This window comes from Channa argus, chromosome 1, assembly GCF_033026475.1.
Source record: "Channa argus isolate prfri chromosome 1, Channa argus male v1.0, whole genome shotgun sequence".
Taxonomy (NCBI): domain Eukaryota; kingdom Metazoa; phylum Chordata; class Actinopteri; order Anabantiformes; family Channidae; genus Channa; species Channa argus.
Window position 1 is genome coordinate 31,133,313 of NC_090197.1, and position 27,609 is coordinate 31,160,921.

The following is a 27,609-nucleotide window of genomic DNA, read 5'->3' on the forward strand; positions in this document are numbered from 1 at the left end:
ACTGTGGGAGGAAACCCACGCAAACGCGGGGAAAACATGCATAAAGACATATTCTATTGTGTTCTATTTTAGCAAATTTACATATAATGATTGCATTCTTTTATACTAAAGTAGGTCCACACAATAATTTTTAATGTAAAAAAAATAAATATGGATTATTTTGCCATCAATTTTATTAAATGTCCAGAAAAAGCGATGTCAGATATGTTACTATAACAATCCTTGTGGATTCTTACAATCTTGTGATTGCATGAACTGATGTGCATTTAACTAGTCCCTGCTTCATTTCCACAAAACGTTCAGTTTGGATGACAATATTTCTTCGGGACCAGGGATCATACAGTATAACCCAAATAATCGAACAAAAAACATGCAAAAAAAGAAATAAGTAAGTGCATGAACAAAATGTGTCTAATAGAAGTTATTCAAGATAACTGCACAGACTAGTGGCTATACCGACAAAAACACCCACTTTTGTTAAGTTAACTCTAACTACTTGGAAATCTAACTGTTAATAATAATAATATTGGTATATTATCTCATGGAGCATATTGTCATCAGTGAATTCACTAAAGCTTTTTTAACATCACAGACCTTAATGCTCAGTTCCAATTTGTTGTTCCAGATTCCATTGTTTTTTGTTGGTGTTTTACATTCATGTCTGTAAGTGACATGTATTGAAATGACCCTAAACTAAAAGCACATGCGTGTTTAACTGAAATGTGAGCTACATATGTAAAAAACTTCTGAGAAAGATTGTATTTGACCCACTTCAGCTGTAATGTGAATGTAGCCTGAAGGTCAGTCAGTTTGCTGACTGATACTTCACAATCAGCTAGTGTTTGTCTACCAGCTGACCAGCAACATCTAATATTTATGAAGATGAGGATTCTTGTCATCCCCATCAAAGAACACAGAATTTAATGCATCAGTATCTCTGACTAAATATTGGTTTTGGTGTCTGTCTCATGAATCCAAACAGAGCACAAGTTCCAGTCTAAAATGAAGGACATGTCTCAAAGTCTTGTCTCCACAGTCTCAGCTACAGTATCCACAGTGGGACTCTTGTCTTTCTGACTTGGATTTGGACAGCAAGGCATTGCGTGCAGCACCTCTTTGACCCCTTTGGTCATGAATATGTAGATAAAGGGGTCCACAACCAGGCTGAGGTACAGCAGCATATGAGAAACCAGCCCAAGGTATTGAATGGCATCTTGGTACTTCAGAGCCTCCAGAAGGATGCTGAAGATGAAGGGGACGTAGAGGAGGGTGTAGTTTGCCCAGATTGCACCAACACCCAACACCGTTCTCCTCCTCTCTGGTGTTGGAGGGTTGGATAGGGAACACACCAGGGCTCTCCATGAGTCCACAGCAAAGAAGAGGAGGAGGGGGGAGGGGGAAAGCAGAGCCACTGCAAACCAGAGATTGTACTGAAGCAGGGCGATCTTAACTGCACATTAAAGCTTTACGTTTTATATTTAAATAAAAAAATAAATCATGAAATTATAGGAAATCATTCCAACAGCAACAAGCTAGGACCAACAGACTGTTTTTCGTTAACTGGGGCATAGATTAAGTTTTTTGACACACAGCGGATAAAGTACAAACCTTTGGAAAGATTCTTGAGAGCGTACATAGCCAGTCCGATGGCGGGCAGCCCGATGGTGAAGGTCAACCAGTTGATCACTGTGTTCACCTGAGCAGAGAAGGGAGTGGAGCTGTTGCCAGTGAAGTTGATGGGGAAAGGGAAGGTTGTCATCATAAGAGGCCACGCTGTACGCTCAGCTCTTCAGATTACCATTCAGATCCTCAAATTCAGTGGTTCAGCTGATGTGGGTGCAGAACTTTCTCATGAAGACCACTTTGGCCTAGTTTCAGTCAGTTGCAGTCTGGCCTGGTCTGTGGGCAACATGCTGCTGGCTGGCTTCGCCTACTTGGTGAATGACTTCCGAGCACTGATCATGACCGTTACAGCCCCACTAGGATTTGCAGTTCTGACCTGGTGGTAAGTCAAGTGTTCAGACACAAACTAATTACATGTAGCAGTCATTATGGATCACTTCGTTAAAGAAGTTTGTCCAAAATTATGTGATTTCATACACATTGTAGTTAAATGATCCACTCATTATTATTGTTATTATTATTATTTGGAAAATGATTTCAGGTGGATTCCTGAATCTGCCCGATGGCTTTTAGCCAATGGAAAAGTAAAACAAGCCCAGTTTTATCTGGACAAATGTGCAAAGTTTAACAAGAGGCCAATACTGGCAAACAAAATGAAATTGGAGGCAAGTTAAACCTTAATGATGAATACTATGTGTAAAACATTACCGAATTGTGTACAAATTGTCTTTAAAAATTTCAATAAAACAACCAATTTCTACACTTCACTCAGCATATTTTCTCTCCTCCTGCACAGAGACTTTCGGAAATAGAAATGACAAAAAAGCAGGAAAAAACTACACTTACATTGATCTAATCAGGACCCCAAAGATGAGACGGTTAACTCTACTTGCTGGGATTATGTGGTGGGTATTACCTCAGAAGTATCTTACAAGGATCATAGAGTATAGACATTTAAATCTATTAAATCTATGAAATTAATTCAATTGCAATGTCTGGTTGACTCTTCTTCAGTATAATGTTTTGTATATTAGCGGGGAAACAACAGAAACACAAATAAGCAGTGATTTCTTGTACAGGTATGGAGTTGCCTCAACGTATTATGGAATCAGCCTGAACATCAGTGGATTTGGTTTGAACATTTACCTCACACACTTCATTTATGCAGTCATTGAAGTGCCTGCCAAGCTGATGATCTATTGGCTTCTTAACATCATTGGACGGAGGAAGTGCCATGCAGGCACGTTGTTACTGACAGGAATCTGCATCGCCATAAACATCTTCATCCCAAAAGCTGAAAAAACACATCAGTTTCCTTTTACAGTCGCAAAAAAATTACACACAACATTTTCTGCCAGTATTGTTTGTCAGTCAACATGCCAAAATTTTTACTATATTTATACTTAACCCATAAAAACACACTCCAAAGGTTGGGCTATAAACGGAATTTATTGGCATTGAAGTTCCTTAAATGTTTGGATGGCTGCCTTATCTTATGCACAGTGCATGCTGTATTTGTTCTTTGCAGAGTTGTGGCACGTGCGTGCTGTTGTCGCCATTCTTGGAAAAGGCCTTTCAGAAGCTTCCTTCACGATGGCCTTCCTCTACACAACTGAGTTTTACCCCACAGTCATCAGGTCAGTTCACGTAGATCACGACAACCTGCTTATTTTACTTCAATTATATCAAGTCATTATCTTTATAATATTTAACCACACCAGCTGTATTCAGATGGGAGTCTTTGAGCATCCTACAAAAAGATATTATTTTTTGAGTGCCTTTACCAAATGTGTCTAATAGAAGTTATTCAAGATAACTGCACAGACTAGTGGCTATACCGACAAAAACACCCACTTTTGTTAAGTTAACTCTAACTACTTGGAAATCTAACTGTTAATAATAATAATATTGGTATATTATCTCATGGAGCATAGTGTCATCAGTGAATTCACTAAAGCTTTTTTAACATCACAGACCTTAATGCTCAGTTCCAATTTGTTGTTCCAGATTCCATTGTTTTTTGTTGGTGTTTTACATTCATGTCTGTAAGTGACATGTATTGAAATGACCCTAAACTAAAAGCACATGCGTGTTTAACTGAAATGTGAGCTACATATGTAAAAAACTTCTGAGAAAGATTGTATTTGACCTTCAGCTGTAATGTGAACGTAGCCTAAAGGTCAGTCAGTTTGCTGACTGATACTTCACAATCAGCTAGTGTTTGTCTACCAGCTGACCAGCAACATCTAATATTTATGAAGATGAGGATTCTTGTCATCCCCATCAAAGAACACAGAATTTATTGCATCAGTATCTCTGACTAAATATTGGTTTTGGTGTCTGTCTCATGAATCCAAACAGAGCACAAGTTCCAGTCTAAAATGAAGGACATGTCTCAAAGTCTTGTCTCCACAGTCTCAGCTACAGTATCCACAGTGGGACTCTTGTCTTTCTGACTTGGATTTGGACAGCAAGGCATTGCGTGAAGCACCTCTTTGAACCCTTTGGTCATGAATATGTAGATAAAGGGGTCCACAACCGGGCTGAGGTACAGCAGCATATGAGAAACCAGCCCAAGGTATTGAACGGCATCTTGGAACTTCAGAGCCTCCAGAAGGATGCTGAGGATGAAGGGGACGTAGAGGAGGGTGTAATTTGCCCAGATTGCACCAATACCCAACACCGTTCTCCTCCTCTCTGGTGTTGGAGGGTTGGATCTGGAACACACCAGGGCTCTCCACGAGTCCACAGCAAAGAAGAGGAGGAGGGGGAAGGGGGAAAGCAGAGCCACTGCGAACCAGAGATTGTACTGAAGCAGGGCGAGGGCCAGCACGGCAAATGGGGCCGCCCACGCCAGCAGGGCAACAGCAGGAGAATGCCGGATTCTGCTGCAGCAGTCAAGGCAGCCTGGGTAAGCCACCATGACGTGACGCTCCTGAGCTATGAACAGCATGAGAGTGATGTTGGAGATGACTCCAAAGTAGAAGATGAAGTCGGTAGTGTTGGAGGACATTACGGTCTCACTCGCCATGCCCTGGTTTGTGCTGGGCCGACCGAAGAAACTGATGATGTCAGAAACCAAGAGGAACATAACGTGCATGGGAATTTTGCTGTCACCTGGACAGAGAACAGAGGAAAACAAAGGATTATTATTCATATTTCACGTCTCTAACCCAATTGAGTGTTATGGCATCTCTTTTGATCTTAACTGCACATTAAAGCTGTATGTTTTATATTTAAATAAAAAAATAAATCATGAAATTATAGGAAATCATTCCAACAGCAACAAGCTAGGACCAACAGACTGTTTTTCGTTAACTGGGGCATAGATTAAGTTTTTTGACACACAGCGGATAAAGTACAAACCTTTGGAAAGATTCTTGAGAGCGTACATAGCCAGTCCGATGGCGGGCAGCCCGATGGTGAAGGTCAACCAGTTGATCACTGTGTTCACCTGAGCAGAGAAGGGAGTGGAGCTGTTGCCAGTGATGTTGATGGGGAAAGGGAAGGTTGTCATCATAAGAGGCCACGCTGTACGCTCAGCTCTTCAGATTACCATTCTGATCCTCAAATTCAGTGGTTCAGCTGATGTGGGTGTAGAACTTTCTCACGACTGACTGATAAGTTGGCAGAAACCTGTACACATTAAAAGGACACAAAGCTACATTATTATTATTTTTATTATTACTACTACTACATTATTATGTAGTAGTAATATGCTGTTCATATGCTGTTTTTACCTCCATAAATACATCCCTTCTCATTTTAGCTCCAGCATGGCAATAACTGGCCGATGTGCCACTTTCTTCCTCAGCCGTTTGTAGGATGTTTGGGGCTTTGCAGTGGGTTTTGAGCTGCCAGCTGCTGTTGATAATAGACTTGAAAACAACAATAAAGACTGAACCATGCAGCAAGTGTCCTGCTATAAAGAGGTGAAAAAACTGCAGCAGATTAGTGCAGATTGATGAGTGGAGACCGATTGCTTCTTATTTTGAGTTTCAAAAAATAAATACAATTAATTTAGCTAAATGGTTCCAACTCAGTAATCATCTTAAACCACTCTCTTACCTGTAATAAATGCTGAGCCAGCCTTCCTCCACTAAAATCGCTCATTTGTCATTCCAACCTATTTTAAAAACACACCAGCCCAAAAATGTTGAAATACTTTCATATTACTGTTGAATCCGGTTCCATCAGCCAAAGTTCCTCTTGGAAAGGCACAGAGTGTGTGTTTGTCTCCAGGAAGCGGTTTGCTGCTGCAGAGCTGAGCATCGTTATCTCCACAGACTTCAGCTGGCTGCTTTGAATTAAGTTTGGATAAACCTGAATATTCTCCATCACATGGATCAGCCTGTGTGTTCCATATCTTGCACGAAATGAAAATTTGCATGAAAGACTAATGTCAATATATATTACAAGAGAATACTGTATATCTCAAATATATATTTTTATATTTTTTAGAGGGCAGAACACCAACTTAACATTAGAAGATAAATTAGTTTGTCCAGCAAGCCAAGCACATGTCTTTGTTTATTCTGTCCTTGTCACGTGGCCAAAATGTGTGTATAATTTTGGACAATCGATTTTTGTGTCCGGATAGATTATTAAATAAGTAAATATTTCGCCAATCCGTACTTTACTTTACTGGGTGCAGCTGTGGCTCAGTTGGTAAAGGCAGTTGTCCACGGACCACAGGGTTAATTGTGGCTACTTTGAATTTTAGTCCACTACATCTAAGAGCATATAACGCTCATTTTTCCTCGACTACATTATTGGCCCTGATGGTGTTTCCTTATCTGATTTTTTTTTTTTTTTTTTTTTTTTTACAGGATCTAGAACTGTTCCTTCCCATACAGCTTTGTTCTGGATGCCCTCCTGGAATATCCTGCACCTTACTGCTATCATCTTGCACTAGAGACAGACAAAGGAGGGACCTGAAATGAAGAGCAGTAGTAAATATAGTAGGAGTAATAGTAATAGTATGTGAAGAGCTAACAGCAGTAAGAAATTAGCCATTGTTGGGGGAAACTCTTGAAATATTTGTTTCTCCGTGAGCAAGTGTGTCAAATAATGCAAACTAGCATTTGTTCTGATTAGAATGTGAAATAAACACTGGAAAAGGATGAGGTGTCGAAAAACAGGACTTACCAGGATCCTAGTGTACTAAGTGTGACCTCTGTGTGCGACACCTTCTGTCTGGATTGAACACCTGGAGCTGGTCAGAGTTGTGGTAACAGCAGGTTTATTCTGCATAATTAATAAGGGATAAAGATGCAGAATGGGTCATGTCAGAAGGTAAACAGGACATACCCTGGCTTTTTAGTGGGAGGGATTGTCCAGGATTGAGGGGAGTTTGGACAACATTCTCCTCTCAGCCACAACAAGCAGAGGGTCCAGCTCCTTCCCCAGAATGGAACCAGCCCACCTTATTAGTTTGTCCAGTGTGTTACTGTCTGCCGCCTTCATAGTGCTGCCCCAGCAAACCACAGCACCGAAGATGGAGCTGGTTACCACAGACTCATAAAACATCCACAGCATGGTGCTCCAGATGTTGAAGGACCTTAGTCTCCTTAGAAAATACAGCCAGCTTTGTGTTTTCCTGTATATTGATGCTGACCAGTCCAGTTTACTGTCCAGGTGGACACCCAGGTATTTGTACTCCGAAACTACTTCCACCTCCTCTCCCCATTTGGAGAGAGGATTGACAGGAGTTCTGGACTTCCTGAAGTCCACCACCAGTTTCTTTGTTTTACTGATGTTGTGCTGTAGCTGATTGTGCTCATACCAGTTAACAAAACTGTCCACGACTGATCGATACTCCATGATGTGATAACTCCACTCTGGATAAATCCCACAACCGCAGATTTATCAGTAAACTTCTGATAGTAGCAGGACTCTGAGTTGTACCTGAAGTCAGAGGTATACAGGGAGATAGGACTGTCCCTTGGGAAGCACATGTACTGCAGGTCACAGTGTCAGACAAACAGTTCTACAGTCAACGAGCCTGTTCTAATTGCTCCCCCAGCAGGACAGGCCATTTTTCTGTGCCTCCATCCTTCACATCAAAAGATGCCAAAATCCCTTTAAAAATACTCAATGAGTCTAACAGAGAAGCTAAAGTTGGCGAACAACGACCACAACTGCGACTGCAGCATATCTGGGGATTAAGGAAGTGACAGACATAGAGTTTCATACTCCTTCCAAACCACCGGTTGCTAAAAACAAAACACAGCCAACCATATCACACAACCGTGGCAACACTGCTAAATGTGATGATGCCTCTCTTGCAAACTTAATATATGTTAGAAGTGATGCTCTATAGAAGATGTTGGGTCATTATTATTAAGGAGAAAAACAACAGCACGTAACAACGAGATGAAACAAGCGAACAAGTGGCCGCTACTTGTCTCGGTCGTGTCTCTGAGCTGGACTGTCAGACTTCACGGTGTACCCGAAAAAGAAGACGACGATTTGCCCAAAGATGCAATACTGATATGCTGAAAGTGCTACCACAGGCCAAAGTAAACTACCTGCCTTAGGAAGCAAGCGTCGGGGTGACAGGAGTCGGCTGCAAACAAGGACTTTCTCCGGAACAAAGGTCCGCGCTCCTCTCAAGATTTTACTAAAGAGGATAGCGATTTAAGACCACATAAGGCCGGTTATTGAAAGCCACGATATGGAGGTCGAGCTTGTGTGAATAACTCTATACAGCTGCTTTAAAAGTTATAGAGGAAAGAGCCACTAACACCACAGAACGAACCTAAGAAAGCAAAGCATGTAGACAGAATGTAGAACGCTTTTCTCCGCAATGAGGCTTTGAGTTCTTTTTACTTAATTTTTCCCCTATGTGTATGTACACAGCAGCTACACCGAACGTGAACTATTTATTAGCGACAGCCACTTTTGGAGGTGACAAGTTTTATGTTAACCTTTCTCTAGCTGCAGTTATATTATTACAGCTGAGGAGTAAATAAAGACACGTCTCGGTTATCTATTATTTGCACAGTTTTCATTTGGACATGGCTGCTGATCGCGATTAGGATTCAGCACAGCCACTTTACAAACTACTTGAGGCAAAGTTTATTCTGTTGCTTCACTGTTTCTTGCTTTTCTATAATGTTATCTAATATTTCACTCAATGCTACGAGATTTTCATGCTTTCCTAGATAGCACAAATGATAAATGCCCCCCGGAGGATAAACACAAATAAAACCATTTTATCTTTTATGGTTACGTTTAACTGTATACTGATATTTGGAGAACACAATTTTCAAGAAGTAAAGTCTTTAGACGGAATAATAATACAGGTTCCAGTCAGTCAAAATATAAAGATACAATATTAATATATAATTATAATTATATAATATAAATATATATAAAATTTTGTCAAATAACTTATAATAATAATAATTCTCTACTGTAACATGCTGATGTAAAAAATATTACAATTCATATTACAATTTGGGGAAAAATCAAAGAAAGAGAAAGCATATGGCACATATTAGGGATTATTAAAATTTGAGGTTGGTAAATTTTTAAGGAGATTTGTTAGTCTCAAAGCTACTAAAACAGAAGACACAAATGTAGTTGCAAGAATTTCTCGTCATTTTCCATCATGACCTTCTGTGATAAGCCAATTTCAGTTGAGGAAGTCAGCCTTCTCAAACAAAACAACAAATCACTTGGCAGTGATTGGCTACTGGCAGAACTGTACAAACCTTTTTCTTCAGAAGTAGCTCAATTTCTATTCAAGGTTTTTAAGAAAGTATTGTGAATGGAAATCCACACTAACACAAGGATTAACCAGTGGAATTCCAAAAGCCAAAAAAAAAAAAATTGTATTTATTGAAAATTGGCATCCAACATGTCTGTTAAATAATGACTATAAGATACTGGTATCAATCATTGCTAATTCGAAATGTGTACTATACTCAATTATTGAAGAAACACAAAACAACCGCCTTAATGAAAAATAGACATATTACAAACAATATATGACTAGTGTTGGATATTTCGGACAATCTGGAACCAATAAAATCCCGAACTAAATAAAAAATAATAGCTTTATCCTATTTCTAGACTTCTATAAGGTATTTGATACGGTAGAACACCAGTTTATCTTTCAAACCTTGAACGAATTTGGATTTGGTGATTACTTCTCTGCTGTTGTTAAGACACTATACAAGAACTCTAATAGCTCTTTCAAACTGTTGACAGGCACTTCTCCACGATTTAATATTCTTCCAGGAATTAGACAGGGCCGTCCAGTCTTTCCATACCTTTTTTAGTTTTTATCAAGCTCCTTGCTTATCACATAAAATCTAGTGCTATCAAAGGTATCTCCATCATAAAAAATAACTGGTTATTATTCAGTTAGCAGATGATATAACCTTGTTTCTAAAGTATAAGAATCAAATATCAGTTGCTATTGAAAGGCGTCAGGGCTATGTCTTAACATCAACAAATGTAAGCTCTTAGCAATAAAAGAATTTAAGGATTCCACTCTTTACAATATTCCTGTTAAAAATTAAATTTTGCATCTGGGCATTCTAACTAAAACAAAATGCTTTTTAAATTTTAACAATTTCAATAATTGAAAATCTTAAAAAAAAATAAAATCAGGTGATGATCCGATGAAACCGATGACTTTTAAAGGACCTCTCCTTCAGAGGCAGAATCTTGATCACAAAGGCCAAAGGAATCTCTTGATTAACATATGCTGCTCTTGCTTTAGAACCTGACAACAAAATCAGCAAAGAAACTGACCAAATGGTCTTCAACTTTTTGTGGAAAAATATAGTACACCATATCAAGAAAACTGTTATTACAAGCTCTTACGAAAGGGGTTGGCTTAATTTAGTTGATTTCGCCACCTGAAATATTACATTCAAGATTAACTGGATAGGAAAATTTTTTCTAAAACCCAACATCTACAGTATATGGAACATTCATCCCCAGCACACTCTATCCAACCTTGGTGGTTTAAGCTTCTTTCTTATGTGCAAGTATAGGAGTCATAAAATCCCAGTAAAGCAGATCTGCCTGTCATTGCCAGACCTTTCTATCATTGTCACTTATCTACAAGCTACAATTCTATCTTTTTCAAATATTGGTTCCAAAATAACATTCTCTTAGGTCATCGTTTATTCAAATTCTCTACTTACCTATGAGGAAATTTTACTGCAGTACAATATTCCTGTTACAAATGGAAATTATGCAAAGGTTTTTGGTGCAATCACATATGGCATATGAATATTATTTTAACATAAACCAGGGATTAGTTATCATGTGCTACTTCCTCTTACTCCGGTGCATTCTTCTGCAGGGACAATTTGCCTCTCCTAATACCACACTATAGGAAGAAGTGTATTAAAAAAATCCACTTCAGAGAGATATCACCACTTTATTAAGTGGTGTCCCTTAGTGGAATCGTTTTGTGTATGACATACCGTGGGAAAAGGTCTGGCAGCAGGAGCTGACTTCCTACTCTTTAATGCTACATAATATTCACAATAAGTAAGTAAGATGTGTTTTTATTATAGATACCAGCAGGTTAGCGTTACCAAATGCTAACAGCTAATACTAGCTAACGTTAGCCTTGACCCAGGACGACTCCTGAGGACCAACTGCAGTGTAACGGAAGATGACGACCTGGGAGTAAACTTCAGGTATTGACATAACGTAAGAAAGGTTTTTTTGACGCCAACATTATGTTATCTATAGCCCACATGTTGGTTTCTATTCTGAAAACACGGGGGATGAAAGGCTTTAGTGAGACCAGGTGTGTGACCATCTTTTCCAGTCATTGGAACGTTTTTTGTTGTTGTTGTTGTTTTTTGTTTTTTATTTTTTATTTATTTATTTTTTACCAAGAATCTCTGTTCTGCACATAAATGGTTCTGCTAGTAATGTTTGTCATACAGTTGGTTGGTCTCCTTTGAAGTGTAGCAGGCATTTTATATTTTGAAGAGGAGTATAGAAGGAAGCCCGCTGATATCAGTGTGTTGATAAATGTGACTTCTGAATACACATAAACAAGGATTAGTAGCCATTAGTGTCCACATGTTATGTGGTGGTCATATAGTGACTACATGGGGCGACTGTGGCGCAGGAAGGTATCCACCAGTTTCGCAGTTGTTGGTTCAATCCCCGAGTAAGGGTGAATAAGAAGCAGTGTAAAGAGCTTTGAGTGCCAATTGGTAGAAAAGCGCTATATAAGTGCAGACCATTTATGTAATGCACCACATCTGAAGGCAGCTCAGACCCTGCTCAGCAGTAGCAGCAAAGATGGGACTTGATCAATCTTCAGTGTTTGCACACTGCCTGGCTATGGAAGTTCAAGTCACTTTAATTACTAATCTTGTTAGGTTTTAAACTCAATAAATTTTATAAATTATTAAATTATATAAATATTTAGTTTGTGGAAAACTGTAGATAAGATAAACAGCTGTGAAGGATTATTAAGTCTCCCCAAATGCTAAGTGTATATGCCTGCAGCTACTGTGTGGTTTTATTTTTATTATAGCTTATTCTCTCTAAAACACACCTCTGATTATCACAAGGACTTTTAAATGTTTTTCCCCTGTAGTCTCAGGTATAAATCATTGAAGAATATAAAGGCGAGGCAGGCCTATGGAATTACTTTTGTGTGTTTAGTGACAGTGGTAAATGTGGGTGCCTTTTATTGATTAACACTTTAGAAATAAAAGCTAAACGATTGCAGCAAATTCCCATCAGCGCCACTCACAACTCACCAGATGGGAGGACAAGCTCTCTCTGTAATGACAGGTGTTTACCAGTAGGTGGTAGTGTAACATCACAAAAATAGAACCGAATACAGGTATTCAGTTCAGAAATTATGTTATATTTAATTTTTGGAGTGTATGATACAATGGCACATAAAAGTTACGATGTAATACATGGGAAGCTGCTTCTTTTGGTTTTAGATCTATTCTATCAACTTAACATTTAAGTCCAGCCAACATTTCTTTTATCCTTCATTTAAAACTGTAAACATGTAAAAGTTTGCAAATTAAAAGTTTATGAATAATGTAAAATGTAAATTTTTTTTTTAAATTTTGTTATGTTTTTGTCATCCTGCAAGATTAATTGACCCTGGGTCTTCTTCAGGCTTCTTTGCCTTTGTCCAAAGAATTGTGCAATTAACCCATATGCGTAAACCAGAGATTAGAAATAAAGAACAAATAAAAACAAAGCCATCACATTCTAAAGACAAGGTAATGTCCTTAAACTTCTAAAAAGTCACAGAGCTTTTAGAGATATTAGAATTTTCTTTACCTGAGACTCAAAAAACCATCGCTGAGTCTTCTGCATCCGTTCCTTTGATGTTGTTTGGTCCTCTGGCTCACACCACTTCTGAGGAGCAACATTGTCAATAGACACATACCTGCCTGACCAATCTGTCCTCGCAGAGGCAAAGTAGTGTCCATCAAAATACACCAGGACACACTCCTGAAACAATTTCTGCTCTTTCTGTCACTCTTACGCTTTTTTATTTTGTTCCATTATTTCTATCTAAAGTAACAAAGATTAAAAAAAGGTTAGAAAGTGTGCAAGTATTTTAAATACAATACAAGGTTCTCTGATTAATTATAGCTGGGTAATCATAAATTCCCAATGATCTGTTTGTACAAATACATGACTGTTTCATCTACGTTTTGCTTTTCGTCTCATTTCTTCTGGATGCATCTGCACCTAGAAATCACCTTTATCATAAACCTGCATCTTAATCTGTCAATAGCTGTTATTGATTAAACACTGACTTCATCTCAAAATAAGAGACTAGGTTCAATTGTAAAATGTTTGAAGATGAAGTTATTGTAAGTTTTTGTAGAATGTTTTGTTAATATTTTCAGAAGCCAGATAGTCTGGTATCATTGTGAATCCTGGTAAAACCCTTCCTCTCTAAGGCCTTCATTTAGTTTAGACACTCTGTGTAGTTGTTTCATGATATTCCTTTGTGAATAAACATGAAAAACTTTGTCACATAAAAACCCACTAAGTTACCTGACAACTACATATTATGTTTATCATCTTTTATTGTAAATTTCCCAGCGGGGCGGCTGTAGCTCAATTGGTAAAGGCAGTCATCCAGGTACCACAGGGTCAGTGGTTCATTCCCCAGCTATATGTTGAAGTGTCTCTGGGCAAGACAATGAACCCCTAACAGCCCATTCCCCTCCCCAGCTGTCCAGTGCTAGTCCAAGCCCGGTAGAAATTTGGGAGGGTTACGTCAGGAAGGGCATCCGGCCTAAAATCCGCTCTGTGCCAAATCAAAATGCGGGCAATGATCCGCTGTGGCATGGGATAAGCCGCAAGGACAAAAAAAAAATTGTAAATTTCCCAGCAAGAGAACCAATGCAAACACTTATAAAACAAAGAGCCATTTCCTCCAGGAAGCACAGTTAGTTGCTCACAATCAGGCCTATATTCACTTGAAAAATTACAGGGTTCTCACTTTCTTGGCTCTGCACCCCACCACAGTACACGTTTACATGAAACGTAGTTGAAGTGTAGCTGATAATATATATCATTTAAAAAAACACTAAAAGAAATGTATTTGTACATCTCCATATGACACATGGCAGTTATGACAGAAACTTATTCCTATGAATATGTGCAGTTTTTTTGGAAAGCCCAGCTGTAAATGTTTGTAGAACACAACCTGTGTCTGAGCTTTTTCATTAAAACTAGATTCAATGTGCTCAGACCCAAAACGCTCTTGCTAATCTAACATTCACCTCGCTAAATGTCTGGTTATGTCCTGCAGTACAATGTTGGGTTTGTGTGACTACAGTTAGAAAAGCATTTTTGGTTGCGTTTAGGTTATAGCATATAGTTATAGGTTGACCTGACCTTTTCGTTAGCTGTACATTCACCACCTACACCTCCTTGCAACTAACTTTTTCTTAATAAATGTACAGTTCGTGTCCTTCACCAAATACATTGCATCGGAGCATAATGAATAACCTTGTATGTTCACTGCAAATAATTAAATAAGTTTACAGTGCAGTTGTGTGGAACGTAATTTTTAAGAGACAGGGTTGGAATTAGAGGTGTGAAATTTATTTGTGTGGGGTGTGTATTTATTTGATTTGTGTCTTTGGTTTTATGTACTTTACTTATTATCAACTCAACTTAAAAATAGCTATTTGATTATAGTTTTTAAACCTAAAAACAGTAAAATAAAATTAATGCATCCATTATCTTTAACCACTTAGTTCAGGGGGTTGGAGCCTATCGGACCTGTAATTTAACCAGATTCCCCTGGATTCCCCTGGACTCTTTAACCAGAGTCCCCCCTGGAGAGGTCTCCTAGGGCCAACACACACACACACACACACACACACACACACACACACACACACACACACACACACACACACACACACACACACACACACACACACACACACACACACACACACACACACAGACAGACATCCATCCATTAGTCCATCCATACATACTCAAATTCACACTTAAGGCAATTTAGAGCCATTAATTACCTCCCATGCAAGTGTTTGGACTGTGAAATACAATGAATTAGTTCATCAAACGTGCTGATTTTAAAATGTATTTCAAATTAACCGCATGTACAGCTGTGGTGTCCTATTCTAATATCTTGTTTTTCCTAACTTAGTATGGGTTCTTTAGATATTTGTTCTTTAGCTTATACAAATATGGGCATGTTAAATATATCTTTAAGTAGGACTGTAGCATACACATCTGCCACAGACTGAGAAGAGGAGACGGGGAAAAAAAAGAGAAAACATTCCTGACGTAGCTTCTGATGACCTCACTGGAAATTCTCCCATCAGACCCTTGTCCAATTTGGACATTTGCTGTGGGAACCAGCCAGGCGTTTTAAATCTCAGATGGGTGAGTGTTTCTAACCAGCAAATTTAAAAACTTGACATCAGGACAGTCTCTATTTAGAGTCACCAATTAACCCAACATGCATGTGTTTGGACTGTGGGAGGAAACTGAAACACGGGGAGACATGGGGACATGCAAGCTCCACACAGAAAGGCTGCAGTTGGTTAGGGCTTCAAACCAGGGACCTTTCAGCTTTAAAGGGGCAGCACTAACCACTCCACCTTCGTGCTGCGCTGTAATGCAGTTTATATACTTATAAATTTGGTCTCCCATTATATAAAAAAATCTTTGATTTTTATAAATGCAAGCATGCTTTTTGTATGAATAAAGAAATTTTTCCCTGCTGTGCCAAGAGCACAGTAGTGTTGTGTGTCATCTGACAGCAGTGTTTGGTTTTGAGCAAATGCTTGATTTTGCCAGAGGAGTCAAAGGTTCCGTGGAAAAAACAAGCTTTTATTTCATATGTTTTAAGTAAAGAGGAAGAGATTTCAGGAAATGTGCTTTGTCAATGTTGAAAAACTGTTGGCGGACATTTCGAACATCAGGCTCTTCCATTTGGTGTTAAAGACGCCACATATCAACAGCGCCTGTCTTGAGCAGCAACACAAGAAGGAAGCCAGTAAAATGTGGTCTGTAGGTGCTGCTGAACTGCCAGATCCTAATCTCACACGTTTACTTTAGCTGAGTATTGGAGTAGAAAGTAAAAAAAATAAACCCAGTTTAATGAAATGCAAACTGAACAGAGTCTAAAATGAGTCTCACCAGTCTAACACAAGATACTCTTGGACAAGACACTGAAACCCCCGTACCGGCAAAGTTAAATTGAATATTACATTCATTTCTGTTTTTGCTACCTGTAACTGCAAGTTGTAGATACAGGGAGTATAAGATTACTGTTCAAACTGTACAGAACAGCACCAGACATTTACATTTGATTGAGTTTCTTACTTCTTCTAGTCACAAAAGGTAATCACAGACTATTACTATTATAGATTGGATTAGATTAGAATTTTTAATTAAACTAAAGGAGAAACTATCATTTCTGCTTTGAAGCATATACACTGCACCAGTTAGACTCAAGACTTTTACACATGTATCAGAATTCTGAAATTCTCCGGAGCGTATGTGAGAAGGCAAACGTCCATGTGAATGCTCCTGAGATTATTCAGAATTTATCCTGCGAGACCCATAATAAAAGGTAGATAAAGATAAAAGGATTATGTTCATAGAGCTCAGTGCTCTGCGGTGAATTATTGAGAGGATTTAAAGCGAATGACACAATTGTCAAAAGAGGCCGTAGGTACTAGGGCTGTTAACTGTAACGCATAATACTTAACGCATTTCTTTGATGCGGTTAACGCAGGTTCTGTTATAATGACCTGTTTCTTTGTCTGCGCAGAGCTGCTGTTGACCGATACTCAGCATTTTCCATTAAACAAGCATAAACGTGAAACAGTAATGTCAGCTTTGCCCATGGTGTGAAATGTGAAACCATGGTGAGTTTGTTCTCATCTCTAATTACTATGAGCAGGCTGAATCAGTAGTTGTTTGTTTGCTGTGCTGATATGTCGGATAACTTATTAACTGAGCCTCCACACTAAACCCGCCCCCCTCTCTCTACCGGCCGTACCAGTCAACTACATCAGGTGATGTTAATTTGCTATTGTTCATTAAATAATGTAATGAATGCAGATAAATGCATATCCAAGGCTTGTCAGGAGTAGGAAATCATCGGTTCCAGCACTTGGTTATCCAGGGTGATGGAAAAAGTCAGAGGTGACATCTATATTCAGCTGCATATCTGCTCTCATTTCAGGTTGCTCTGCCATCATCCGCTCTGCCTTCAACTGACCTCCGGTTCTAGGTTCTAAATCGACCGGCAATCCACCTTTGCCTGAACCTGTTCCTGAGTCGGCCGACGCCTCACCTGTTTACAGCATGCTCTTAAGCCTGTCTCTGAGTCCCTCCACAGCGCAGTCCACACTTCGGGTTTTTCTCCTCCAGCTACTCGTCTTTGTGTCCAGAAAAAAGAAAAGCTTACGTTATCATTATTTAGACAAACTAAAATACTGACAGAAAACAAAAGCAGTTTGAGTAGCCATTCAGTGCACAAGCACTACACAAACATGTCACCCAGCAGAGGGTTGCATCTGTGTTTTTACTGTGATTTGATGTGTGGCTGCAGACAGGCACTAATTATGAGCAGAAATAATTAATTGTTGGTTTTAGAGTTGAGGGTTATTAAAATTAATTCAAAATCGAAATTTACAAAATTCTTTCACTTCACATTGAAGATATTGTGGATTTTAGTTTTGATGAGACATAATTAAAATAGAAATATCTAAATTGACATTTTATTTCTGACACATTTCGAAAATCTCTAATTAGATTCTCAGTACAATTCAATGGTTCTTGTGAGAGTAAGAGATGAATAACCATAAATGAGTCTTCACTCTGAATTTGAAGTGTACTTCAGGTGTGAAGTCCCCATGGAACAGAGAGCCACATGTTTTTCCACAACAACCTTGTGAAGTAGAAACATTTCTAAAAAATTGTTCTTTCGTAGAGAACATTGGCTTTAAGTAGCAGCACAATAGACAGGCCCCATCCTCTGCTGGTGTTCAGTGTGCTGTGATCAGGGGACAATTTTTGTTTCAGTCTCAAGGTTTTTCAAACTTCAGACATGCAACAACTGTGTTGTACAAAATGGAGAGTAGGATAAAATCACAGCCATTTTTTTATTTGATATTAAACATGATTCTCCAGCTGAAAGTGCATTCTGAACCCCATTGTTGTTGGTCAGGACTCCAAAATGTGTGTTATTGCAGGAACATTTTCTGTGATTGAGCTAATTAGGTATATGATTGAGTATATGATCTGGTTGATAGTCAGCAGACAAACTCTTATAGTTTGAGATATAAAGATTCTGAACATAAGTCCTCAGGTCCAGTTGCTGCTTGTTTTTCTCAACAGGATCTTGTAGCTACAACATGATCAATATGTGACAAATATATGCTACAACCCTGCATGTAGAGGCATCCTGTTAAATACATGAAAGAAATCTGTGCAAGTTATTGGAAAACATTTTTAAGTTTCATTAATTCTGCAGAGTTATGTCAAGCTTTGAGGGTTAAGTTTCACTCTTTGCATCTGCAATCAGAATTAGCTGTTGTGCATGAATTGCGTACGGCCTGATGCCGACTCGCTAAATGGAGAGGTCACCGGCTCTCGTTCTGCTGCTCGATCCACTTGTTTTGCTGAATCTTCGTTTGTCCTTCTGGCAAAGCCCTCCATTCTGGCACAGCAGCAGCCCGTCTGTTCCGCCATTTTGGATCTGAGGGAAGCTGACGTCCCCGCTCCCAGGGCTGAAGCAGTTAGTGTCCGTCCCCAGGTATCCACCATCTTGGATGTGCGGGATGTGTTTGTTACTTGTCTTCTCCCATCCTGGCAAGTAGCAGCTCATTTGGAGGAGGTTTACGTCGTCCACTTCTGCTGCCATTTTGTTCTTCTCTGTGGCCATGTTCTCGGAGTTTTGCTGGTTTGCCAGCCCGTGGTGCGGGAAAGGCAGGGGCAGGAAGTGCGAGGAGCCCATCATACACTGGCGGAATTCTGGGGGCGGTGTTGGCCGAGGTGGTGGGGACAGAGAAAGTTGTCGGGCCGGAGATGTCTTGGCAGGAGTGGGTGCCTTCGTGGAGAAAAAGAATCGCCTGAAGCGGAGAGTTTGAGGTGGTTAGATTGTAAGAAATGTATTGCTTCATTAGCAGCTTGTGACACTTCAGTAGGACTGTTATACAGTATTACATGTCCATAATGTTGGGGGACAGAGTTCACGAAGCAAGTAAAAATCTGTGCGGCAGATGCCGAGAGCCAGACTGTCAGTCCATAGTAGCGTGTTATTCATGCTGCAAAAACACTACTACCAGTATCGTAGTATCTTCCACACTCTGTGCCACCAGCTTGTAACACAGGCTTTCTGTTAAAGATTTTAAGCCTCATAACATGATCCAAGATAACCCCGATAACATCACCTGGTTTATTTTAGAAAGATCCCTCACAGCCACAGGCAACATTAAACATTTATACACCCTAAAAAGTACTCCACATGATGAGTAAATTTATTTTTATGTGTAAACTTCATGGAGTTCCCCTCTCCCTAAAAGAACCATTTTATTACCGCCAACAGATTTTATCATTTTTAAAGCTTGCAGTACATTTAGATTATATTTTTAAATTATTCGCCTTTTTGATTAATCCGATTTTTGTTATTACTCCATCAAATAATCTCTGAAGCTTGATAGAGCAACTGTTTCACTGTATCAAACATTCAAGATATGAAGTGAATATGGATATTGTAAATAAAAATGATGGTCTGACTTTTGTGGTGTCTGGCAGTGAAAAGATGCACCAACAATCGGCTACTTGTCCCTGGCTGATGTTAGGAAAGGCCCTGATTCCTGCCTGATGAGTTGAACATTTCAAGTCTCACGATGTCTAATTAATCATCTGAAGCATCATAAAAATGCTGGACGATCAGTTGTCTGGTAGGTCAGATTTTGACATTTGTCTTTACATACTGTTTTGCAGAACTGCACAAAGTAAAGTCACTGTTTTTTCTGTTGGTCAACATCATTGACCTTTTTTGTAAAACCTTTTTTTTTTCTATGACAGACGTGCTTTTTAACTTTACTAATAATTTGATTTCATGTTACTTTTACTTTTATTCTGCTACAGTTCATATGATAAACTTTTTACTCCACTAACAGCTTTAGTTATTTGTTACTTATTAGCAGATGCAAACCCTTAATGAAAGTGTAATAAACTCATGAATTCTGATGTATTATTAACCCTAACCCATGCTTCATTGTTCGACATCAACTCTATTGTAACACAGATCTTTGTAACATGGTAATATGAAAGTTTTCCAAAATGTAATAAAAGCCTAAAAAAATTAAGTTTTAAAAAGAAATTATTTTCTTAGTGGAGTACTTTGACTTTTGTACTTATTGTACTTATTACTTTAAGCTGAATAAAGAATTTGAAGGGCTACTTGTATTTATAGTGTAGTATTTTCTAGGCAAATATTTTGAGTTTGTGTCTGACCGCTGGTCAGCAAAAAAAAAAAAATGTTCAGGGCTTCTTTGCTGACATTCACTGTGAGTGTAAAAGTTACTGATGTGCAAGGAATGTGACAGGGACTCGACAATAACATGACCAATTTTGTTACTTTGAATGATTCATAAATGGTACAGATATGTGTTTTAACTTCAAGTTGATTTTCGTAAAATAAACCAATAACTGACCAGAAAATCTAAAAATATTAACATATTAAAACATGTAGAGCTGCAATGTTTCACCACAGACTTTTTCCAAAAATGCATGCAGGAATAAAGTGCGCGCGCACACACACACACACACACACACACACACTGTTCCTACCTGCAGCAGTGTCTCCATGCCAGGTGATGCAGTTCAAGCACGCTGAGGGCCAGAGAGACGGCCGACACAGCCAACATGAACACTATGAAGACATTTTTCTCTGTAGGCCTGGAGACATAACAGTTCACTGGGTGTGGACATGGCCAGGCCTGAAAGAAAAGGTGAAAGAAAGATTGACAATACCCCTAAACATTACGCTATGTTCAAATTGTTTGATATTACTGGTTTTTACCTTGCAGACATACAGGGGGTTGAGAAAGATTCCATACAGGAAATACTGGAGACACAGAAACACCACCTGTATGGGAGTCCAATCACAATCAGCTGAATGTATTAACTATAAGGTTTATGATCAGTCTCAAAACGCATTCACTGGTTTTTACTGCCTCTTTTCTTTCTTTACTTTACTATAAGTACTACCATCACCGTGTATCATACAGTTTGCTTTATGTCCGGGCAACATAAAAACAAAACCTTATATATCACACTTTTTAGTTAGTATGTACTATTTCAAGAAATTAAGAGATTTTTCAATTTAATTCTCCACGAATAACATATTTTATAAGTACATTTTGACAAGGTTCACACTTTTATTTCACATTCATTTGCTGTCCAAAGATCGTTTTAAATTAGCTTGTTTTAGTTTTATTTGGTATTTAGTATTATTTAGTGTTATTACTGTGATACAAAACTACACTTGGCCCCTTTGTTCCTAGTAGAATTGCAAAAAGTAAAGCTGCTGTTCTCTCTTTTTGTTGATGTAACTTCTTCAATTGATAAAAACACCCAAGGTCTCTTTTCTTAGATGTAGTTTGATTGTAGAATTTGCAGCTCCTGTCCATGTTGAGGAGAAATATTTAAAGGTGGAGAATTTGACATCTTGTGGCAGTAACAGTTCCAAAGTCTCCAAATACTGGTTACTATTGTTGGTGTCGTGAATATGGACACACATGCATACAGTATTAGTCATAGTAGTTTAGGTAAAGTAGCAAAGGAGCAAGAAAACTGCTGGCAACATTCATGTAAACAACGCTGGATGTAGAACAATAAAGACAGTATTTGCTTATAGGAAAATTTACTACGACATTGATCATTCTTGTTTTTTACTATCTGAGGATAGAGAATTTGACAAGCAAGCTGACATTATTATTAATTTGCACTCAGCTGTTAAGTGAAAATTGTTATTTGTCCTGATTTGTTTCAGAACAAATTAAATCAGTTTTACTTGTGCTGCGGGTTCATTGCTTCATATTGATAAAGCAGGGGGAGGCACCAGGGGACATATTTTCTGGTGGGGCTTGTGCCATACCTGCATCCGCCCTTGACCAGGCTAAAGCCAAGCTTTAAAGCATGATACAGTAAATAGTAATACTGTGAGGAGCACTAAGAGCGTGTGGTAGCATTTACCTCCATGATGCTTCGTAGCAGTATACTCATAATGTAGGTCTGTAGCAGTGCTCCCCTCAGACGAATTCGACCTGCTGATTGACCTTCTCTTTTATCATTTTCTCCACCCTTCTCTCCTCTCCTCCCCTCGTTCTCTTCTCCGCCTTTGCCCCCTCCTGGGTCTTCCTCCTCCCCTCCCCCCTCTCCATCTTCCTCCTGTCTGCTCCTTCTCTTCTCCTCTCTGCGAACGGTGTGCATGGCGTGGCCCATGTAGATGAGGCTTGGAGTGGACACAAACACAATCTGCAGTACCTGGGAGGAGACCAACCGAAGTTAGAATCTTAAACAGCTGAATAACAGTAAGTGGAGTAATCAATGGTGAATTCAAGGACATGCCAACATCTGAGTGTCGTCTGTTTGAAAATGCTGCTTTCAGATGCATGTTGTTGGGAAATTCAACCTGATTCGATTAATAAACTTTTTGTACATAAATTCTGGCTGTGTAGTCTCAATAAAGTCATCAGCAAGGAGACATTTTCAAGTGGTCCTACATTAATGTGTCGTATCCGAATACCAAGGTGCTATTTGGTGCAGCTTCACATACCTGCAAGTGGACTCAATAGATCAATCATCAATAGTGAACCTGACTGTGGTACTTCACAGTCAGGTTTCTTAAGTAATTAATTGTTAATTAAACCTGAAGTATGTTAATCACAATGTTTCATGTTCTGTTGCTGACACTCAAAAGTGATTGTGATACCCATTGTTGTGCCTTTTGTTGCGTGTAGTGAAACTGTGGACCTTTTAATTATACATACATCAATTATCCTGCTCAAGTTAAAAAATATAATGTCACTTTTGTTGTATACTGCATATATGTAATTTGTAGTTCATAATTTACTTGACAACACCAGTTTTCTTTTAAATCAATGGATATAAATGACCTCGCATCAACGATTCTATTCATTGTCACAACCAAGAGTGTTCCCACGGGTTTGTAAAGCTCTTCGTTATTTTCAAATGACATTACCCAGTATCGTATATGTGCTATAGGGAAGGCTCGGTCGTAACAGACGTTCTCACAGCCCGGCTGTTCTGTGTCACAGTTAAAATCTTCCTGTTCGTCTCCCCACGACGACTCAGCAGCCGTCCCGAGTACCAGGATGCGGAAGATAAACAGTATGGTCAGCCACACCTGTGGAGAGAAAAACAACAAACAAGACACAAACCCTGAGAAACGGTAATGTGTAAAACCAGATACTGAGTGGAAACAATGAGATGGCTGCATGGAAATTACGTGGAAACCTCTGTTTGAAAATACCATAAAAAGTCTGAATAAGTGTGGATGTAAAGGAAGGACTAAATACATAATTCTAAATTCAATAGTCTATTATAAAAGTCTGGAAGGCAACACGCTGAGTCATGTGTAACTTGTGCTTTTGTGCGCATTCTTGTATGTGTTTGTATCATACCTTGCCAACAGAGGTAGAGTGTTCCTGTACTTCCTCCAGGAAGTTTCCCAGTAGGCTCCAGTCTGCCATGAGTAATCACAGCTCAGCACAGATTCCTCAGCTCACCAACGGGCGATCTGTTAGTCGTTGCTCTGCAGCTGCAAGGTTCACCAATAGATGAAGCACTAAATGGTACTGAAAGAGCATATTCTGCCGTAAAGAATGTGTCAGTGGCACACAAAAACGACATGGCCTCTCCTATTGCACAAGCATCTCAAGGTGAAAATGGTCCAAAAATCTTGCAATAAAATGTTTTCCTAATGCACCACAGTACGGTGGGCCTGAAAGCTCATAGCACAGTAAATGGACAAAACATAAAGCAAATTCAAATAACTTCATCTATTTGACAACACAGGTGCAGCATTAAGAAACGCACAAATAGCCTCAACACAACCAATGTGCACTGTGGTGTTTATCTTTGTGAATGTGTTTTCTCAAATTGCAGTGCTTTGAGCTTTAAGGGCCACCGTAGTATAGCCTCTGAGCCAAGCTCCAAACTATAAACCATACACTTCAGTCTTTCATTGTTTTTTGGTTGTGGTTAACTTCACACTTTTTATCGCAATAATTGATTCTTTAGGTGATGGTTGATGTACAGGTTAGAAAATAGCAAAATAAAATGGAATAAACATGAACTAATACTAATTTCTTGCTTCATTTAAGTTTACATTTTTTGCCTTTTTTTCCAAGTATATCACATGCCGTAGGTATTTATACAATATCAAATGTGTGTGTGTGTGTGTGTGTGTGTGTGTGTGTGTGTGCAGGTGCACTCTAGTTAAAACACTAGAGTTTAGAAGAATCTTGTAAAGCCATTTGAAACAGGGCCAAGATCAATTTTTTCTAATTGGAATAACATCATATAGAGCTTCTTGTGCCACTTTCCATCACACATTCTGCTCCATTTTACTGATCTGAGGTCAGAAATGAATGCAACTACTTACACCCATGCTTCCAACTCCTAATCTTTGCAAACAAGAGAATGAGAATATGTCATTTTTGACAGTTTCCTTGAAACTTACTTAAAATTGTTATGGAAACTCGACTAGTGAATAGACTATCTAAAAATACAGTTGCTGATGAACAGTAAGTCAGTGTGTGTGTGGGTATGTGTGTGTGTTATCTTGACCCTGTGACCCTCTCATGAATAAAAATGTCTGTGCCCATGTCTTAGATTAGCTTCCCTCTCTGTTCCCACACTCCCCCCTCAATCTGTCTCTGGGGAAGGAAAACTAGACCTTTACTGTAAACGCTGCTGCCACACGCACACACACTGCCTGTCTCTTTCCTCTTTCTTTCTGTCAATCTTTAGGTTCAAGTTTACAGTACATTTGTGTATACTGTGTGTAATACTACTATTTGTTCTCTGTTAAAAACAAACATTTCTACAGCTCGACTAGTTACTGTGAGAGTTTGCAGACCCAGCAACACAAATCTAGATAAGAAACAAAAGTATGATCAACCTACAATCTGCAGGTAGCTTATTAAGCTCAGATACATTTTGATTGTATTTATTAAGCACCACTCCCTTCCTGTTTTTGTGAGACCCAAAGGCTTCGAACAACCTGTGTGTATGTGTGTGTATTTATGCCTTTCACAAGTGCTCCCAGCATCATTAATAACAATATTACTTCCTTGTATAGACTTTCGCTTGACCTGTGTGTATGTGTGTGTGTGCCCATTACCCAGTACTCAGTATTGTTCTGCATCCTGTCTTGATAAGGGGCACACACACACACAAACAATGGTTAAGGATGAACCTTTGACATTACTCAGACTCTAGGATGTTTTAAATCTGATTTAAAAAAAAAACTTTATTTATATCTGACATGATAAATTCTCTGCAGTTCAAAGTATCAATAGGTCACTCTAATAAAAATGTGAGGCAGGAAATTTAAAAGCAGTGGAATTAAGAAACAAAACCAATAAAGAAGTCATTGCATAATTAGTAAGTTAATATGCAGTAAGATAAAATGTCAATTTTATTGCTTTACCACCCTGGACAATTTGTTGGCTTAAAGATGTTTCTACTATTTAAAGCTTTTAAAAGTCTTTAAAAATAAGTTATACTCCAATTTTCTAACACAAATTCCTTAAATTTGTAAAGTTTGAGATTAGGAGTTTTTAATTAATTTCTTTTTAATTTCTCCCTCTGTGAGTCCATGGAAAAGGAAAGCAATAGTGTCATTTAGGAGAAAATCAAAGCAGGAATTTGGAGAATTTGTGGTTAAATCTAGTGAAAATCACTTTGCCGATCACTGTCCTTTTTTGAACAATCCACAGCTTTACTACCATCTTTGCTTATTTAGTGGATGGTAAAGATGCAGATCCCTGCAGAGCCACTGAGCACTAAACAATGTTTGGAGAAAATCCATAAGTCATTTTGGTCTAAAATGTTTCAACATGACAGGACATAAATCACGAGTATACGCAGTGCATACAATTGATTATTCGGTTTCCATGCTATTGCAGCTGTTTGTAGGTTTAGGTTGTAGCATTATTTATTTTATTGGCTTGTGTTTTTGGCAGCTTTTTATTTATTTTATTGATTTTTATTTCTATGCTTTCACAAATTTTAAAATGGTTGCTGCAACACTGGGATTTTCCCAGTGTTCCCAAGTACAATATAACTATGCTGACAATTTATGTTCACATTTAGACATTTTTGTTTAAAAATAACAGTCTGTTGTAACAGTATATTTTGTTAAAGAGCCCACCTGGATGTATGCACACAGGGAACAGCAGATCTTGGGGTGATGGGTTTGTGTCCCGAGGAGATCTTCAGACAGTTGGTAGAGTGGCTGCTCTTCTCTTCCTTAGCAGCTTCTGTTGAGGTGCTGTTGAGCAAGTCGCTTCTCCCACTGCCTCCACTGATGCGAAGCAACAAGCAGCAGAGGATGTTTTGGCTTTTTCAGCCTTTTTCAGCCTGATCAAAGTTGTGAGTTTGTGAACTTTGTGAAATTTACTTTGAAAACAGCAGACAGTAAGAGACAGATGGACAAATGGTGGATCAAAGTTGAGCAGAGTTCAGTCAGGTGACCGTGAGACAGTCAGTTCAGCAGCAGCAGCAGCTCCTGTGTGTGTCCAGAGGTTTGAAGTGAAAACTGTGTGACTAAAGTTTGTACCAGCCCCTCTCCTGCTCCCTCGCCTTATCCCTCTCTCTCTCTCGTTCTCTTTTTCTCTCTCACCATCGTCTCCATCTCCGGAGGAAGTGGGCCTGGTGCCTTGCTGCCTGCTATTCAAATCTTATGTATGTGCTTGTGTGTGTTTGTGGTGTCTGAACATCTAAAGGAAGTCAGATATTGTATTGAGACACAATGGCTGCAGGTCCCAGTCCTGCATTCCTCCCTGTCACTTATTCTTCTCTATATGTAGCTCTCTGTTCAGTGACTCTGCAGCTGGGAATGAGAACAAACCTAATTTTAATATCCACAACAAGAAACTGATTAGTCTGAACCCACAATGTGTCAGAAGGTAACGCTATGTGTTACAGATCAACAATCACAAAGCAATAATTTTCTAAAAGTTTCATGGCAAAACATGTCTATTTTAGCTGATGTTATTTTTGACTTTTGGGTGATTTTTCATTCAAGTAGCTCAATTTAAATCCCAGTGAAAATTTGTCCTAGCTCATATTTTACCTTTATGCTGACATTTGTTGGTTTGTTGACATTTTTCCATCATCATCTCTAATTATTTAGATACATTATTAGAAGCTAATTATGTGTTTTTTTAAGGAAACATTTAGAAAGTG

General features: G+C 38.8%; 1 protein-coding gene and 1 long non-coding RNA gene across 6 annotated transcripts; one reads left to right on the forward strand and one right to left on the reverse strand.

Annotated features, from left to right (window-relative positions):
* Positions 1-155: 155 nt before the first annotated feature.
* LOC137131364 (gap junction alpha-5 protein-like) lies at positions 156-26,973 on the reverse strand. 5 transcript variants are annotated; one of them, XM_067512528.1, is made up of 15 exons: positions 26,573-26,973; positions 23,817-23,990; positions 23,375-23,539; positions 22,366-22,656; positions 21,191-21,256; positions 20,959-21,107; positions 17,450-19,229; positions 6,772-6,870; positions 5,692-6,557; positions 5,364-5,501; positions 4,990-5,259; positions 3,032-4,740; positions 2,770-2,917; positions 1,609-1,999; positions 156-1,411 (listed from the first exon to the last, which is right to left on the reverse strand). In XM_067512528.1, exons 2-7 carry the CDS (start codon positions 23,883-23,885, stop codon positions 18,728-18,730), a joined length of 1,242 nt encoding a protein of 413 aa, XP_067368629.1. In that variant the 5' UTR covers positions 23,886-23,990; positions 26,573-26,973; the 3' UTR covers positions 156-1,411; positions 1,609-1,999; positions 2,770-2,917; positions 3,032-4,740; positions 4,990-5,259; positions 5,364-5,501; positions 5,692-6,557; positions 6,772-6,870; positions 17,450-18,727. The 5 variants fall into 5 exon arrangements, with proteins under 5 accessions (XP_067368629.1, XP_067368636.1, XP_067368608.1 ...); XM_067512535.1 differs by having other exon boundaries at positions 1,609-1,696; positions 1,799-1,999; positions 5,364-6,557; XM_067512507.1 differs by having other exon boundaries at positions 5,364-6,557; positions 23,817-23,953.
* On the forward strand, positions 1,872-2,842 carry LOC137131378 (uncharacterized). Its single transcript, XR_010914993.1, has 3 exons — positions 1,872-2,005; positions 2,165-2,528; positions 2,703-2,842. It is a non-coding gene; the product is annotated as an uncharacterized lncRNA (long non-coding RNA).
* Positions 26,974-27,609: the final 636 nt, after the last annotated feature.